Source organism: Gopherus evgoodei, chromosome 6, assembly GCF_007399415.2.
Source record: "Gopherus evgoodei ecotype Sinaloan lineage chromosome 6, rGopEvg1_v1.p, whole genome shotgun sequence".
NCBI classification, from domain to species: domain Eukaryota; kingdom Metazoa; phylum Chordata; order Testudines; family Testudinidae; genus Gopherus; species Gopherus evgoodei.
Window position 1 is genome coordinate 67233936 of NC_044327.1, and position 17072 is coordinate 67251007.

At 42.0% G+C, this 17072-nt stretch overlaps 1 protein-coding gene across 3 annotated transcripts in view; it reads right to left on the reverse strand.

The window, feature by feature from the left end:
- Positions 1-17072, reverse strand: part of MAN2A1 (mannosidase alpha class 2A member 1) — a 200393-nt gene that overhangs the window by 168522 nt on the left and 14799 nt on the right. For 2 of the 3 annotated variants that reach the window (XM_030565963.1, XM_030565964.1), the window contains exon 3: positions 9281-9425. In XM_030565963.1, coding sequence (XP_030421823.1) covers positions 9281-9425 — 145 coding nt within the window. Of the gene's footprint in view, positions 1-7531; positions 7614-9280; positions 9426-17072 lie in introns of all 3 variants that reach the window. The other variant, XM_030565965.1, reaches the window with a different exon arrangement.

Consider the following 17072-nt stretch of genomic DNA (forward strand, 5'->3'; position numbering starts at 1 on the left):
ATAGCTCTTGAACATCTTTAGAAACTTTGAAGCCATTTCTATTATGCAGGGAAGAATATGATTTTTCTCTGGTAAATGTGCTGTACATTGTGCAAAATAAGATATCTGAAAAAGTTCATGTTGACATTGCCAGTTTGAGTAACCAAATCTTGATCAGCTTTGGAGGCTTAAGTTTTCACTGAAAAATGTCTTCAGGTTTACCTTTCACTGATACATATCCAGTTTCTAGATCAGAGGTGGGCAAATTACAGCTTGCGGGCCACATCCGGCCCATGGGACCATCCTGCCCAGGCTCTTGAGCTGTGGTCGGGGAGGCTTGCCCCCAACCCTTCCCCTGCTGTCCCTCCTCCCCTGCAGCCTCAGCGTGACACGACAGAGGAGGGGGCTGCACCGTGGGGAGCAGGAGAGCAGGGAGGGAGGCTCACCTGCATCCTCAGGGGAGCAGGCGGGAGGTGTGGGTGGCAGGAACGCTGAGAACACAGGCGAGGGCTCAGGAGGAGCACTGGGCAGCTGCGCAGCCGACCAGAGAAAAGCAGAGCTTTGAAGGGGAAACTGTCACTTCTCTCTGGCTGTGCCGCTGCCCCTGCTCCTCCTGAATCCTCCGGCCATGTCTGCAGGGCTGTATTCTGAAAGGGGTTTGGGGGGTTGGATTCCAGGGGGGATATCAGGGCACAGGGGTGTGGACAGGGGTCAGGGCAGTCAGGGAGAGGGTGGGGGGGTTGTACAGGAGGTGGTGTTCCAAGGGGGCGGTTAGGGGCAGGGGTTCCCAGGAGGGGGTGGTCAGGGACAAAGAGTAAAGGGGGTTGGATGGGTCGTGGGATCTAAGGGGGGCAGTCAGGGGGTGGGATAGGGTTAGGCTTTGGGGAAGCAGAGCCTTCCTTACCCAGCTCTCCATGCAGTTTTGGAACCCCAATGTGGCCCCCAGGCCAAAAAGTCTGCCCACCCCTGTTGTGGATTCTGAAACAACACTGAAGGCTTCATACTTTTGGCCTACAGCACTTTAGGATGTCCTATATTTTAAACAATCTACATGAAAATGCTTTCCACACACTTTCCTGTCTTCTCTTTCAGCCGTTGTTGGAGCAAACTGACACTGTCCTTTTCCACAAAAGGATCTCTTTCCAAATCAATGAGCTCCAGCAAAAATGAGCATATGCAATACTTCTGTGTAAGGCTCAGTGGTGCCCTCAGGCCCCTTAAAATTTACAGCAGGAATATCTAATGTTCTAATTCAAGGACACATTTTTCCACAATCTATATGCTTTGTGTTGTACATAATAAGCAACATTTGAAGAGGGCATGTTCTCCTATATAAGGCAGCTCTTGCGGAGCATGTAACATCTTTTTGCAGGGTGCTCACATAGAGCCCAGCAGAATGGGGTCTGATCCATGACTAGGGTTCCTCCCCATTACCCCAATAAATAATACTGTTTTATTAGCAGAAGTGTTATCAGCCTGCTGCACACACTCATATCCTTTACTGAACCACTAGCAGGGGGTCTCAGAATACAATATTTTGGTTCCCTTCTAGTGAAACACTATTAGGGGGCTACATGCATTTTTTCCTCCATTTTACTTTTTTGCACCAACTCCCACAAAACCCTATAAACCCTCTTTGACCTGCAATCCATAATGTGGGAAAACTCAGACCTACAGATATAAACACGCTTTAAGAACTAAGAATTTTTATTATTCTTATAATACAGTGTAAGGCTTATCTCGTCACCAAGAGGCCAATTAGTTTACAGTACTGTATGAAAAGTTAATATACACTCAAACTGTGTGACAATAACTCATACTATCTGATTTGTTCATAAGAGTTACCATAGTTTGTTTTCACTGCTAAAAAAAAAGGTGGATTTTCAGCAAGATAACTAAAATATGTTCACTACTGCGCTGTAAAATCCTAGCGACGACAAAATGTAATTTTACCACAAGGTAGGCAAGCCAGGTTAACCATAGTTGGGGTAGCATAGTGTTAACCTCTTCCAGCAACCCGTGGTAAAATTATTGTCTTGTCCCCCCTGGGATTTTATAAAGCAATAGCTAATACACATTTACCTACCCCACTGGGAAAAAAGAAATGGCATCTTTTTTGCAGTAAAGACATAGCCTAGGATTTATGGCACAAACTGAAATTTTAGAGTGAGAAATAAGCAGTAGGACATTTAGTCTAGTGAAAAGCCTGGACTAAGATAAAAAGAACACATGGCTGATAGATGGCCTGTTAACGACTCAGTGCTTCATTCCCTATGGAGCAGACCAAACCAACTCTTTTCTAGACAACAGGTCCCAAATATTGAAAAGGCAGAAAACTGCTTCAATTGTTCTGTACACTTGGACAGTTCTAAATATTAACAATGGCACCTAAGGGAAACCTTTGTTCTGAATTTTTCAGATGTAATCTCTTCCAACTCTTTAAATCCTGAACTCTGACAGTAAGTTATGGACCCAAGCTTTCGTTACACACACACAATTTCAAATGCACCTATTGTTGACACTAATAGTCAGCAGTCTAGACAAAAGTTTATCATCACTGTTAAGACTCAAATGCTATGTTCATGAGAATTATTAAAGATACTTGTTATGCAGGATTCATGGTGGTCACAGTTATAGCTGACACAGGCAAGAGATGTAATTACCTAGAGCCTCAAATATTGTTATACCTGGTATAAGCTTCTAGCCTCTTCAAGAAATTACAATTGAAATTGCACATAAACTCTAACCTCTTAGCATAATTTCTGACTTTTTAGCAGCACAGAGGAAATTCTCAAATTATAGGCAGCATCCACTAATCTGAGTTATGTGAGCACAACAGTGTGACAGTCAGCAGCCCATCCTAACAGCTAGTAGCCTTATAATAGCTGGCAACCATTAGGAGAAATTGGACACCTCACGGACACAGTAGCCTGAACTTTTGAACTCTTTTTCCTTATCAGTCTTGAGGCAGTTGAAGCTGGTCCAGAGCTGGTTTTTGCTGAGCAGATTGCAGAAGTGCAGGGTTTGCTAACCACCAATCAAATGCTAACATGACCGAAGCCTGTGTGTGAGTATGTATAAAAGATTCTTGGTTTTTGTATGGAGTAGAGTTTTTTTGTACCAAAGTACAGAACTCTCCTTTCTTCTGCAGAATAAAGCAACCTTTCCTTATCCCTGTCTGGCTGTCATTGGCTCTCAGCTAGGCAGACCGGACATTTCGGTAATAATAGGCTCTCTCTCTTTTTTAAAAGGTTTTGGAAGAGGGGAGAGAACAGTCACCCTATTCTAACTATGGCTCTTCAAGATATTGTAGTCACTGTGGATCCCACTATAGGAATAGGTGTGCATGCACTTCACCTGCATAAGATCAGCTTCTTTTGAATAGCAGTGTCCATCAGGGCTGCACGTGCACCCTGTGCCTCTTCTTGCTCCCGTGTGAAGACACAAAAGGCATAATACAAGACCCTCCCTCAGTTCCATTCAAATTCAATTCAAAGCCCACGATAGCAGAGGACTCCAAAAATCAGAAACGGAGGACTACAGGGAAAGTAATGAATATCTCTGAGTATGTATCAGCCTGGATACAATCTGCATGCGACTGGAAAGCAGTATCACCTCTGGATGGGCGGGGAATGAGGAGTCTCGTATCAGTTGAATTCCGATTGCAGTACAGGTCTCCCAACTTTGGCATCTGACTTGGCATCTCTGTCCAAGGCTTAGTGTCTGACAAAGGTCAGTGAGTTACTCCATATTGCTGCTCTACCAATTGTTGATACTGGCACATTTCTGAAACAGAGAGATGATGTTGCTTGTGCTGTGGTGGAGACAGCAACATGATGTTCAATGGGAGCAGTATACCAGCTAACTGCTAACACAGCAAAATATGTTGTCTCATCCATTTTGATAGTCAAATGAGATGACCTTTAGATTAGTCACTATAGCAAGAAACAACCAGGGGGACAGCTTGCATAGTTGGGTTCTGTTAAAATAATAAAACAAGGCCCTGAAAACATCAAGAGTGTGCAACTGCTTCTTCTCTCAGAACAGAGTGACTTAGGAAAGGAAACTGGCCCCAGTGGTTTGCTGGGGGAGGAAGCAAGAGACATGATATATCTTGATTTCAATAAGGCATTTGACATTCCCACATGACATTCAGACAAGCAAATTAGTGGAAATTACTATAAGATGAGTACAAACTGGTTGTAAGACCGTACTCAAAGAGCAGTTGTCAATATTGTGCTTCAGACTGGGAGGGTGTATCTACTGCAGTCCCACAAGACAGTGTCCTAGGTTCAGTACTATTCAATATTTTCATTTATGACTTGGACAGTAGGGTGGAGAGTATGCTTATAAAATTTGTAGATAAGCATCATCACCTAAGTAAAAAAAAATTTTATTTTTAAACCAAAACTATTTGGCAAATGTCTCTCAAATTCATCAAAATTTTCAGGCATTTACCTACCTTTTTGGCAAATAAGTTATTTGTCTGAAAAATTTCAGCCCACTCTTATCATAGATGCTGGCTTTATTGCTTGGCATGCTGGCTTCAGGCTGTTCATGCCAAAAGATTTCATGAATGCTGAAGTTTTCAGTGTCAATGTTGCTAGTGCCAGCTTCATCAGCATCCTCTTAGCCTTCCTTTCATTGTCCAATCCCAGAGGTCTGGAGCGTGCTTGAGGGAGTGCTAGCCGATGCTGTCTTTTCCAGACTCACACTGGCAGTTATCACCTCAGTGACTGAAGTGACCCACATGCACTGCTCTAGCAGAAACATGAGCCGAACATCCTTGGTTTTGCAGGTCCTTGAGAAGGACTTTTACATAGAGCACCTACCAGGTATGTGGCTTTTTTGTAGGTAGAAGAGGTACCAATTACGTCCACCTTTGGTGGGATTCAGTCCGTCGCAAGACAGGCACTGTTTGAATCCTAATGATTTAGAGTCTGCCAAGAGGCATGGCCACTGGCATGCAGAATCTTCCTCCATTGTACAGAGGGATGCACAAAGCGATAGCTGATAGGACCTCCCAAAGAAAAGAAAAACTGAGGAAAACAGAAATGTGAAGATGAAATTTGTTTCACACAGAAGAGTTGAAAAACTGAAATGAAGTCTTTCAGGTCAGATATTCACTAAGTTTCAGATTGCTGTCATAGGTGGTAAGAAAAAAGAAAGGGAGGGTCATGGCCACTCTAGCCTTTATGCCTTTGCACTGGAGTATGAGGCAGTGCCAACAGAGACAATTCTTCAAAAGGTTCTGCTCTTACATGAATGTGCATCACATTGGGATCCACACTGACACATACTCAAAACAATAAGGCTTTTCCAGACTAAAACTTCATTAAAAGTTAAGAATGAAAATATATTCTCTTTTAAAACAAAGGAAAACATTCCTGAATCAGGACATCTGCTGTTAAGTTACCAGTCAACACACAATATTACATTTAACTTTGTTTAATTCCTAGCATTTCATTTGGGTTTTGTTGCGAGTTTTATTGTTTTTTTGGTTTTTCCTTTAAAATGTATGCTATTAGCTTTGTTTTCAGAAAGGACAGAAATCAACTGATTCTTGATTAATCTATGTCTAGAATCTAAGAATAGACAGATAATCTTGTGAGAATTGTTCAAGTATCAAAGCTAGGGATCTCTTAATTATCTAGGACATGCTCCCCATAAGAAGGTCTAACACAGCTCATTTTGGGGCAACAGAGCCCAGAACTCTGAGGAAGAAAGGAAATCTGTTTTTAGAATTGAACTAAAAGTTGAACTAAGCTTTTTTCAGAACTGTGGCTAATTAACATCACGTAGGTGAAAGATTAAATTAAATCATTTCCCCAAGAATGTGAAAACTCAAATCTGTGTACTGAACACCTTTTAAAAAAAAAAAAAAGGTCATTTTAGGTATGAATTTGTTGATCAAGGAAATGAAACACCTTTATTTAACTTCAAAGAATACAGAAAGATATTTTAAAAACTCAGAAACCAAGTACTGGCAAGGAGCCATCAAGCATACGGCTCAAACAGGCAGCTCCAGAAATATTCATTAGTAGCAAAAAAGGAGAGGCTTCTGAGCAGAAACAACTTCAGTTCCTTTTTATTAGCTTTTGAATATTGTACCTTTTTCAAAACTAAATTCTAGAAAAAGTCAAAATAGCAATAGGTTAAGAAGAGCAAATAGGGCAGTTAAGTTTTAAAATCATTTCTTTCTTGTAATCTTTAAACTGTAATTAATTTTTATTCCTGTGTATATCATTTTGTTATTTATACAGACTATAAAAGGAATGAGTTATGTCTTCTGACAGTTTTTGAAAAAAATTGTACCAAATTACATTTTGCCTGTCCTCTTAGGGCTCTTCTACATGGTGCATCAGTGCTCACTACGTGGGACATGATTTCTAAAGCACACTAACTTGCTGAGCATTTACTGGTCCATGTAGACTCTACTGATGCATACTACAGGTGTGCTTTCATTTAGTGCAGGCTACTCTTTACTCCACTATGTCTGGGAACGTTTATGAAATCACAATGGGGTACTGTCATAACATTTCTTCCCAGATCTGGACCTTAGCGTCCAAAATATGGGTGTTAGCATGAAAACCTCCAAGCTTAGTTACCAGCTTGGACCTGGTAATTGCTGCCACCAGCTAGGAATTATACAGTGCCTAGCTCACTGTGGTCTCCCCAAAACCTTCCCTGGGGGACTCAGGACCCAGACTCAGATGCCTTGAGTCTTACAACAAAGGGAAATAACCCCCTCCCCTTGTTTCCTTGTTACTTCCTCCCTGGATGACCCTAGGAGATTCCCTGCTTCCAGTCCTGGAAACACAAGTACCGAGAGATCTAACCTCTCTCCCCCCTCACCCAGAGGGTATGCAAAGTCAGGCTTAGTAAATCTAACACAAAGAGATTTTTCCCCTGACTTCTTCCTCCCACCAATTCCCTGGAGAGCTGCAGACTCAATCCCCTGGAGTCCCCACTAAAGAAAAACTCCAACAGGTCTTAAAAAAAAAAGAAAGAAAAAGACATAAAATGGTCTTTGTATTAAGATGACAATATACAGGGTCAATTGCTTAAAAGAAAATGAATAAATAGCCTTATCCAAAAAGCATACACTCCAGCAACTACACACATGTAAATACAAAAAAACACTATAACCCTATTGTCTTACTATCCTTGTACTTACAACTTGGAAACAGAAGATTAGAAAGCCTGGAGATAGAAAAATCACTCTCAGAGCCGAGAGGGCACAAACACAAGACAAAGAACAAAGAACTCACACCCAAAACTTCCCTCCACCCAGATTTGAAAAAGTCTTGTTTCCTGATTGGTCCTCTGGTCAGGTGTTTGGTTCCCTGTGTTAACCCTTTACAGGTAAAAGAACATTAACCCTTAGCTGTTTATGACAGGTACTTAGCAAAAAGACAGACAAGAAGGGGCAGCTCATAATATATTATATCAGATAATTTATATCACATACAGTGTGCTTAGTGTTTGTTTTTTGTGACACTTCTATCACAAATGTATTATGCAATACGAATTAAAGAATTCTTTTTATTACCTGCTATTTCTTGGTGTCTGGTAATTTCAAAATGAGTCACATATATTTCAGTCTGATCCATAGTATTACAAATATTAAAAAGCTGTTTAGAAAGAATTCATCAGTGAACTTATATTTGGAAACAAACATGGTAGGAAAGGCTTAATTATTTAAATTGTTACATTCAAATTATTATAATTAGTGCTAAGTAGATTCCCCTCCCGCCTCATCAACTGAAGTCGTGTGTGTGTACAAACCAATGAGCAGGGCTAACCTTCTCAGGATTTGTCTACATAGGAAAAAGTGTTACAGTTATACTGGTATAGCCTTCTTGTATGGGCATATTATGGAGTAAAAGTAGCTTTTTGTTCCCTCCTCACCACTTATTCTTTTAAAAACATTAATTCACATCTCTTCATAACAACATAAGCAAAACCGAAAAACTCTTATTCCAGAATAACTATTCACACAGAGGGTTATACTGGTAGAACTATATTGGTTTAAATTCACATTTTAGTTTATACCAGTATAAAAAAATTTTCCACGTAGACAATTATAAAATAAATCAATCTGAATATAAATAGCATACATACATTTCAGTGTAGCGTATATAGAGCAGTATCAACAAGTCATTATCTGTATGAAATTTTAGTTTGTACTGACTTCCCTAGTTATTTTATGTAATCTGATGTAAAACTTGGCAGATAACTAGAGGAACTGATGTACTCCCTGGAAGATCTCTGCGTACCCCCAGGGGTACACGTACACCTGTTTGAGAACCACCTGCCTAATATATTTAGTTGATACAATGTTTAAAATGGTAGTGGCAGATGGTGGAGATTCTACACTCAAGTCATCCCTAGATGTTGCAAAACACTGAGGCTGGAGCTGGGTTCTCTCCAAATTCACCAAGAAACAGTGTTCTTGAAAACAGACCTTTGCTCCATCAGTCCTAGGTCATCTAAAAATGGTGACATACATCCCTTTCTCCTTCAGAGGAACACTAGGTATCTGACTTTAAGCTACTTCTTCCCTACTCTCCCCTCAGGTGCATGGAATGTAGATTTGCTGAAAAGAAATCTAAATTGCGGCGGGCAACTTACCTGAATTTTAGTTTTATGTACCGAACAGGTTGCCTTTTGCATTTATTGCTCTGTTATATAAACTTTATAGGTCTCTGGCACTTTTAACTTCACATAGTCATTAGAAATGTTAACTCATCTCAGGGGAGGGAGGAAATTACATTTGCTAACCACTTTAAGTATGAGCAATGAAGACAAAAACCACTGAACTTTAGATTCCCAGTATCACATCTTCCAAAGATACAAGACTATTAATAATTACTGGCAGCTTGCACTAAAAATAGTAAAACAATTATCAAAGTTGAAATTTTTCTTATTCTACATGCTGGTAAAAAAAAATCTTATTAAAATGAACTTAGTTAATGCAGTAATGTGTAGTTCCATTTGACTTAACAGTGGTGAGCATCTAGAAATTCCATACTACATACCAATGCAAAATGCCACCACTAAGGCTCTGATCCAGCTAATAATTAATCATATGCACAGATTTAAGCATTTAGTAGTTCCAATGAAGTCAATGGGCTAAATTAACACATGCGCAAATGCTTTCGTGAATCAACACCTAACACACTAGGCAGCATGATTCAGGAAAGCCCAAACCCTAACATCAAAAGAAGGCTGCAGTCCTACATATCTTAACTCAAGTTGCTAAATACCCAGATTTCAAATCCATATGGCAGTGTATTACCTGGATCATTATGTGAGTGAGGCACAACAAACACTTGAAGAGGTTCATCATCCCATTCATTTTCATTGTACGTGATATCAAATCCTTGTTTCCAAACTCCACCATCTGGATTATCGAAAGGAAGAATATCATAGACATCCAACATCTAAAAAGAGTAAAAGGAATGTCCAGCATGAATTCACAGAATGGATATCGCGTACAATTCGATATTAAAAAAATTCTGTGTTCATTAAAATCCAGTATTAAATTCTGGCTGTTGCTCTTAAAAAATATATTTTAAATGGATAACTGAAGACCAATCTGACTTATAGCAGCACAAAACATGCTTAGTATGATAATGACTGGGGACCAACCAAGATCAAGGGTTAATTGTATTGAGCACTGTTCATATACACAGCAGTAGATAGTCCCTGCTCCAAAGAACTTACAATCTAAACTGCAAAGACAAAAGGGTAGGGAAAAGGGATATATAAATACAAGTAAATTGACCAGCATGATGGTGGCATATGTGATGTCTAGTTCCATAATTTTTTTTGGTGGGGGAATCTATTAGGAAGGGATTAATGAAATGGGAAGTCAAGGGAACGGAGAAGGTGAGGGGACAAAACAAGTGAGGAGAGAGAAGAGGATGGTCTGAGGACAGGTGTGATGTGAAGATGAGGTAAAGAGTCTACAAAGACAGCAGACACGAGGGGGATGGAACAAAAGACCAAGTCCAGTCAAAACTATAGGAAACACTCTTGTTGCTTGATATAATTAAGGCTGATTCTGTAGCTGCTCTCTTCCTTAGTAAAATACTTGCTCAAGTCAAACAAGAGATACGAAGTTTATTCAGATAATTGAGGTCACAGTAAATGAAGCTCTCCAAATGAGGTGCCTACAGAATTTAGACACTAATGGACAATTTTCTATGGAGAAAATCTTGTGTTGAGGTCATACTACAGGAATTATATCTGACTTTGCTAGTTAGGGTTTGGAGAACCATGTTTTTACTCTCTAACCAATTTTAAAAACACAGAGCTGTTACCCACTTATTTTGTTAGAAATTAACTTTATATCCTCCATATTACTGAAGGAAAAAGATCATCTAGGAAGAGCAAATATCACATTGTTTGAACATATAACTTTACGGTTTCATATTCTGAAAAAAAATAAGTTATTTCTATTTCCAAAGAGAGCTCAGCTGGATCCCCATATTTCGCAATGAAATCAAAAAGTTTTTTTTAATATTTTAGGTTGTTAATTCAGGTCTATATCAGTAATGCACTCCGTGAAAGCATTATCCATAAAACCTCAAATGGTTTTATATTGTGGCCAGAGTACCAATACAGTTAACAGAACATTAAAAGGCTGATTCAAAAATCATATACAAAAGATTAACCTTCTATTAAGTTTGGGCCAACTCTCCAGGTGCTTGGGTTAGGCAAAATGCAATTAAAGCATAGGCAGTCACCAGATAAGATTATCTTTAGGCAACCTAAAAAGTCATTAACATAAACCGAGCAAGGATCTCAGATTTTGGCACTAACACCAATCTATAGAAATCAAACTACTTTAAACTCTCTTTATAACAATATGCTAGTGTGTCTAAGGGCACACTGAGTCAATTTTCTTTTTCTAGTTCACAGATTTAACTTTCTTTACAGACTTAAAATTAGAGAAACAAACCACAATGGAATGTTGTAGTTATATTTTCTGATCCTAGTCATATCCCATCTCAGAAAAAGTTTATAGAATGAATGTTTACATAGCACAATAAGAATTTATGTGACTAAACAACAACACTCATGGAAAGATGGTATCAATTTAGAGAAAACTGACTTGTCACTAACGAATCAGAGATAGCACACAATTTCATAAGTTTGACATCTACATGGGGCCAGGATTTCATCCGTAGAGATCTGTTGGCAGTAAGATCTTGATCACTCAAAAGGTTTATTCTTTTGTTTTAAGATAAAATAAAAGAAAGATAGCTCAGTTTGGGCTGATCACAGCAAATTTCTCATTTTATATGCTATGCTATATTATAATTTATGGACAACAGCAAGAGTACAGAGACCAGTCAAGTGGCTTGGTTTAGACTGCCACAAAGCTTTGTCTACACTGGACTCACCTTTCCTAAAAGTTGACAATATTGATACTAGAGATGCAATTCAACTAGTAATGGTTGCTGGTTATTCCTAGATCTCTCAAGCAGCAACAGACAGCATTTTAACAATATAGTGTATGGTCTACATCTCTTTTGAGCAGTCAGACAAATTTATGGTTGAAATGCTGATCTATATTTAGTAGTAGAAACAGAAGGAATTTTTTAGGGAAAAAAAGGCTAATGTAGACGCTCCCTAAGAAATATACGAGAATTAATCTAAATTTTTTTTTCTACAAAGAAAAACTGATTCAGGTCTCTGGAATTCAGAATAGACCTAACCCCTTCCAACTCTGATTCAAAACACAGTGCTCCTATGACAAACAAAAGGACTACTCTGAGGTACTAACAAACTATGCCCCAACAAGGACAAAGAATCAAGACTCAAAAGCAACATTAAGACCATGGTAGGGTTCACCGTTCAGGTACAATTGTACTAAGGCCCTTACGCACTGAGGACAACTCTGTAGTGTGAATGAACTAACACCCTAAAAGCTACTGAGGGTAAGACCAAGACATGGGGGTCCAATGCACCCAGGTGCTGATGCACTCAGCTGGCCTCTATTTCACAAGGGCATTGTGCGAATAAAATTCACTGATTGTGAGGCACTCAATATATTGTTGAGGACCACATAAGCACTGAGAGACTGAATGTTCCTAAGCATAAAGTAAAGACCACGTAGCCTCACATCTACAGCTTACAATGTTTATACTGATCATTCAGTCCCTTCTCACAAAAACAAATACAGCCTCACCTAATCTAAAACAAAAGATTACTTATCTACAGTAACTTATTTTCCAGCTGGTTTGCATCCAGGCATACACTGCTGGAGTCACTTGCCTAAAGACATGCAGGCACAGGCATAAATACCACATATCCCATAAGAGATCTTCTAAGCTCTCTACAACCAGAAGGGGAGACAGTAAGTGTGGCTTCAGGTGGCAATACAGTTCCAGAACAAGTGTCTCCACAGGTAGATTAACCACTTGTTCCTCCTACATGGAGTTTCCCCCACAAAGCCCCAGGGTAGCAATGACATCCTTGAGAAGGTGGGCTGAGGAGCTCCAATAACTCAGACGAAATCACTGTCTTCCCAAAACTCTCATCTGTTCTTCATGCATTGTCAAGAAGATACAATTAAGATAGGTGTGACTCAAATGCCACATAGAACCCTAAAGATTTCAGTTAAGGGTACACAGCAACTACATTCTTTTGAATCTGTCATCCCTTTGGCATTCCCTAAGGCATTCAGGCACAGAAGGATCAATAGTTTGTAACAGGACTAGACGCTGAGTCTTCTCCACTTACACAGACTGAACCAAGATCACTTGATCATTACATTTTTCTATGAAGGCCACAAATAGTACAAGGACATTTAGAAAACCAATCAGACTAAGTAAAAGCTAAAGTTGTTCTGACATAAAGGGTGAAAAAAATTGCCTTTCAAGGACGGTATGGGGCTATGGGGGCAGGGGTGGAGGGACAGGCTTTGACGTTAGCTTATTCAGATGAAAGTCAAATATCACTTTTGTCAGATATTGGTGTGAGGGGCAAGTACCACCTTCTCTTTGAGAAATATGGTTTAATATTCATGAGGCTGTCTGGGATTGTATCTCTAAGGCCCTCCTGTCAAAGGTAATGGACACCAATTTTAATGAGTAGAAGGATGAAAGTCTAGGATCCATTCAATATTGTTTTGCCAAGATCTCTTATCTGTCCTTCACAGCAATATGATAGGCAAAAATAGTGCCTAAATAAATCTCTACAATTGCTAGGGATAGCAGAATAGAAGGATGGTCCAGCAGACAGGGTCCTAGCCTAGGACTTGAGAGATGCAGGTTCAATTCCTTACTCTATCACATACTTCCTGTGTGACCTTGGTAAGTCACTTAGGCCACGTCCAGACTAGGAATAAAAATCGATTTTAGATACGCAACTTCAGCTACGAGAATAACGTAGCTGAAGTCGAATTTCTAAAATCGAGGTACTCACCAGTCTGGACGGCGCCGCATCGATGTCCGCGGCTCTCCGTGTCGATTCCGGAACTCCGTTCGGATTGATGGAGTTCCGGAATCGATGTAAGCGCGCTCGGGGATCGATACACCGCGTCCAGACTAGACGCGATATATCGATCCCCGAGCAATCGATTCTAACCCGCCGATGCCGCGGGTTAGTCTGGACGAGGGCTAAGTCTCTCTTCTCCTCAGTTCCCTATTTGAACAAATTACTTAATAATTGCATCTGATCAGCACAACATTTCTTAGTGAAAGGCCTTCTGCACTACAACAGAACTATCTTGGTTTCCTCACAAGATCAGGACATTTTGCATAGGAATCCAATAACCATGTTGTTAGAATAAAGGCCTTGAGATCTGGACATACGACCCCTGCCAGACTACTGGGTCAAGGGAGCTGACTTAAAGAGGGAAAAGAATGGCCCATCTCTGGACAAAGCCAGCAGCTCTGAAAAATAGCGTGCAAGTGTGTCTGAGGTCACAAGGGCTTAATCTTGCTCAATATTCTAGTGGAAAGAGGAAATTGAGGAAAGACATAAAAGAAACCCAACACACCTCAACATAAAAGAAAGGTGTTGGTATGCACCAAGGGTCCTTACCCACTCTCAGACAGGACCCCAAACACCTGCTGCTCTAATTCATATCAAACAAAACAAAATGAGCCCCATTCCAAATATTAGAGCAAACACACTGGGTTTGAGCCATCACTCAAGCCTATCCAAAATCTTCCAACTCAGAGCATCAACAATGGTATGTTGAGAGGCAGGTAGGCTGTTGTTCTGCAGACAGCTGCAGAAAGCAAACAAGACACTTGATTTCAGATGCCTCATTCCTGGAGAGATGGTCGAGTATTACATGTGTTCAAGCAATATATTTTAACCATGCTGTCTGACAAACTGCACTGGATGTCATATAATCTATGATAAAAAGATAAGAGGAGCCTGCTGGCCCTAGCTCTAACAAATTTATACGAAGTCTAGACTCCTGGGGTAACTGAAGGCCACAAATAGTGGGGGCTCACAGATGCATTCCTGAACACATCTGTGCCTGTCCTTGTCTACTTGTTAGATAAGGAGAAAGGTATCCATTCTTTTCAAAACACACTCTCTAGTTGAGCCAACCACAGCAGAGAGTCTCAAGCATAGGCACCAATTCCGTGGGTGCGCCGGGGCTGGAGCACCCAGGAGGAAAAATTGGTGGGTGCTCTGCACCCACCGGCAGCCAAGCTCCCCACCCCAGCTAACCTCCGCCTCCAACTCCACCTCCTCCCCAGAGCACGTCATGTCCCTGCTTCTCCTCCCAGTGCCTGCCGCCACCAACAGCTATTTCGCAGCATAACAAGCTGTGGGAGGGAGGGGGGAAGAGTGGGAACACGGAAAACTCAGGGGAGGAGGCGGGGAAGAGGCAGGGCCGGGGCGGGGATTTGGGGAAGGGGTTGGAATGGAGGCAGGGCAGGAGTGGAGTCAGGGGTGGGGGTGGGGTCGAGCACCCACTGGCACCAGGAGAAGTTGGCGCCTACAGTCTCAAGCCTATCAGGAGCTAGAAGTGATTCATTAAAGAATGAATACTTGATTTGTGCAGCACATTTAACCACACCTGACAGCATGGTATCATTAGACCTGCAAAGACGGTGACAAAGGTGCAATATGCCATCAGACTGAACACGCTCAGGAAAATCTCACATGGAACTGATGAAGGCCTAAATTAAAAACAGAGGGAAAGCAGCAGAACTCACCAAGCAGAGAGTGAACTGGAGTTGCAAAGAGCTGGAAGTACAGTGCTCTTTTGCCCAATCCATGTTTACCTTTAATTTAAATGTTAATATGTTCTTTTGATCTCTGAATTAACAGAATACAGCGCAGAGAGGGACTGTTTGACTACACTGTTGACCACTACCAATGTATATGTAAATACACACAAACATCATGTTTTTAAGGGTTGAATGAGAGTCATTTATCCTGCAGGACACTTAACCCTTTCTGGTCATGCGTTACACAAGACAACGTCTCTCTAAAAGGTATGATTTAGTTCAGGGATCGGCAACCTTTGGCACGCAGCCCGCCAGGGTAAGCACCCTGACGGGACAGGATGGTTTACCTGCCACGTCTGCAGGTTCAGCCGATCGCAACTCCCACTGTCCGCGGTTCACCATCCCAGGCCAATGGGGGCTGCGGGAAACGGCGCAGGCTGAGGGATGTGCTGGTCGCCACCCCTCACCGCCCTTATTGGCCTGGAGTGACAAACCACGACCAGTAGGAGCCACAATCAGCCAAACCCTTGGACGCAGCCGGTAAACAAACCGGCCCGGCCAGAGTGCTTACTCTGGCGGGCCGCAGGCCAAAGTTGTTGATCCCTGATTTAGTTCAGCCAGAACCTGGGTGAAGTTATAGAACCTCTGTAATGTAGAAGCCCAGATTACATTATTGTGACAAATAGGGCAATTTCCAGTCATATCCTTGAAAAAACATTACTGAATTACATTTAAGTATCTGTGGACCCTATTGTATCAATTGAAAAGTTTATACATTATTGTGGGATTGGATGTAACTTCTTTAGTGGGGAAACGCGGCCAATGTAAACCTTGGAAAATGTTGTGAGCTTCAAAAGGACTATTTAAAACAATGTGTCAGGCAAGAAGTAATTTTCGGGACAAACAAAATTAAGTGGGTTCCCTAGGAAATTCCTAAGGGGGAGGTGAATGCTAATATCTACCACCAGACCCAACCTTTGGAAGCTATGCCCTGAGGAGACAACCATTATATACAAATTACTTGTCTCAGGAACCTGGAGTTCAAAGGCCAAGGCTGCATACAAGAGAGACTTGATTTATTCATGAGAGTGCTTGTTCTGAGCTGTTATGAACTTGTAACCAAAGAAAACTGAAGTTGCCAACTTTCTGATCACAGAAAACCAAACATCTTTGCCTCAACCCCTGCCCTGAGGCCTCGCATCTGCCCCATCCCTTGACCAAGGCCCTGTCAGCCACTCACTCCATCTCCCCTTCCTCTGTCCCTTGCTCTCCCCCACCCTCACTCACTTGCTCAGTTTCGCTGGGCTGGGGCAAGGGATTGGGGTGTGGGAAGGGATGCGAACTCCAACTGGGGGTGTGGGCTCCGGGGTGGGGCCAGGGATGAGGGGTTTGGGGTGCATGATGGGGCTCCAGGCTGGGGCAGGGGGTTGGGTATAAGGGTGGGTTGAAGGCTCCAGCTGGGGGTGCAGGCTTCGGGGTGGGGCTGAGGATGAGGTGTCTGGGGTGTCGGAGGGGTCTCAACGTTGAGGAAGGGGGTTGGGTGCAGGCACTGGGAGGGAGTTTGGATGTGGGGGGGGGGGCTCAGGGCTGGGGGCTGAGGTGCAGGAATGGGGGCAGGCTCCAGGCACTACTTACCTCAGGTGGCTCCTGGAAGTGGCTGGCATGTACCTCCAGCTCCTAGGCACAGAGGTGGCCAGGAACTCCGCAGGTACCACCCCTGCAGCTCCCATTGGCCACAGTTCCCAGTCAATGGGAGCTGAGGGGCTGGTGCTCGGGGTGGCACCCGTGCTGTGGGCAGAGACGGTGCACAGAGCCCGCTGGCTGCCCCTGTGCCTAGGAGCCTGAAGCATATGCCGGCTGCTTCCAAGAGCCATGCAGAGT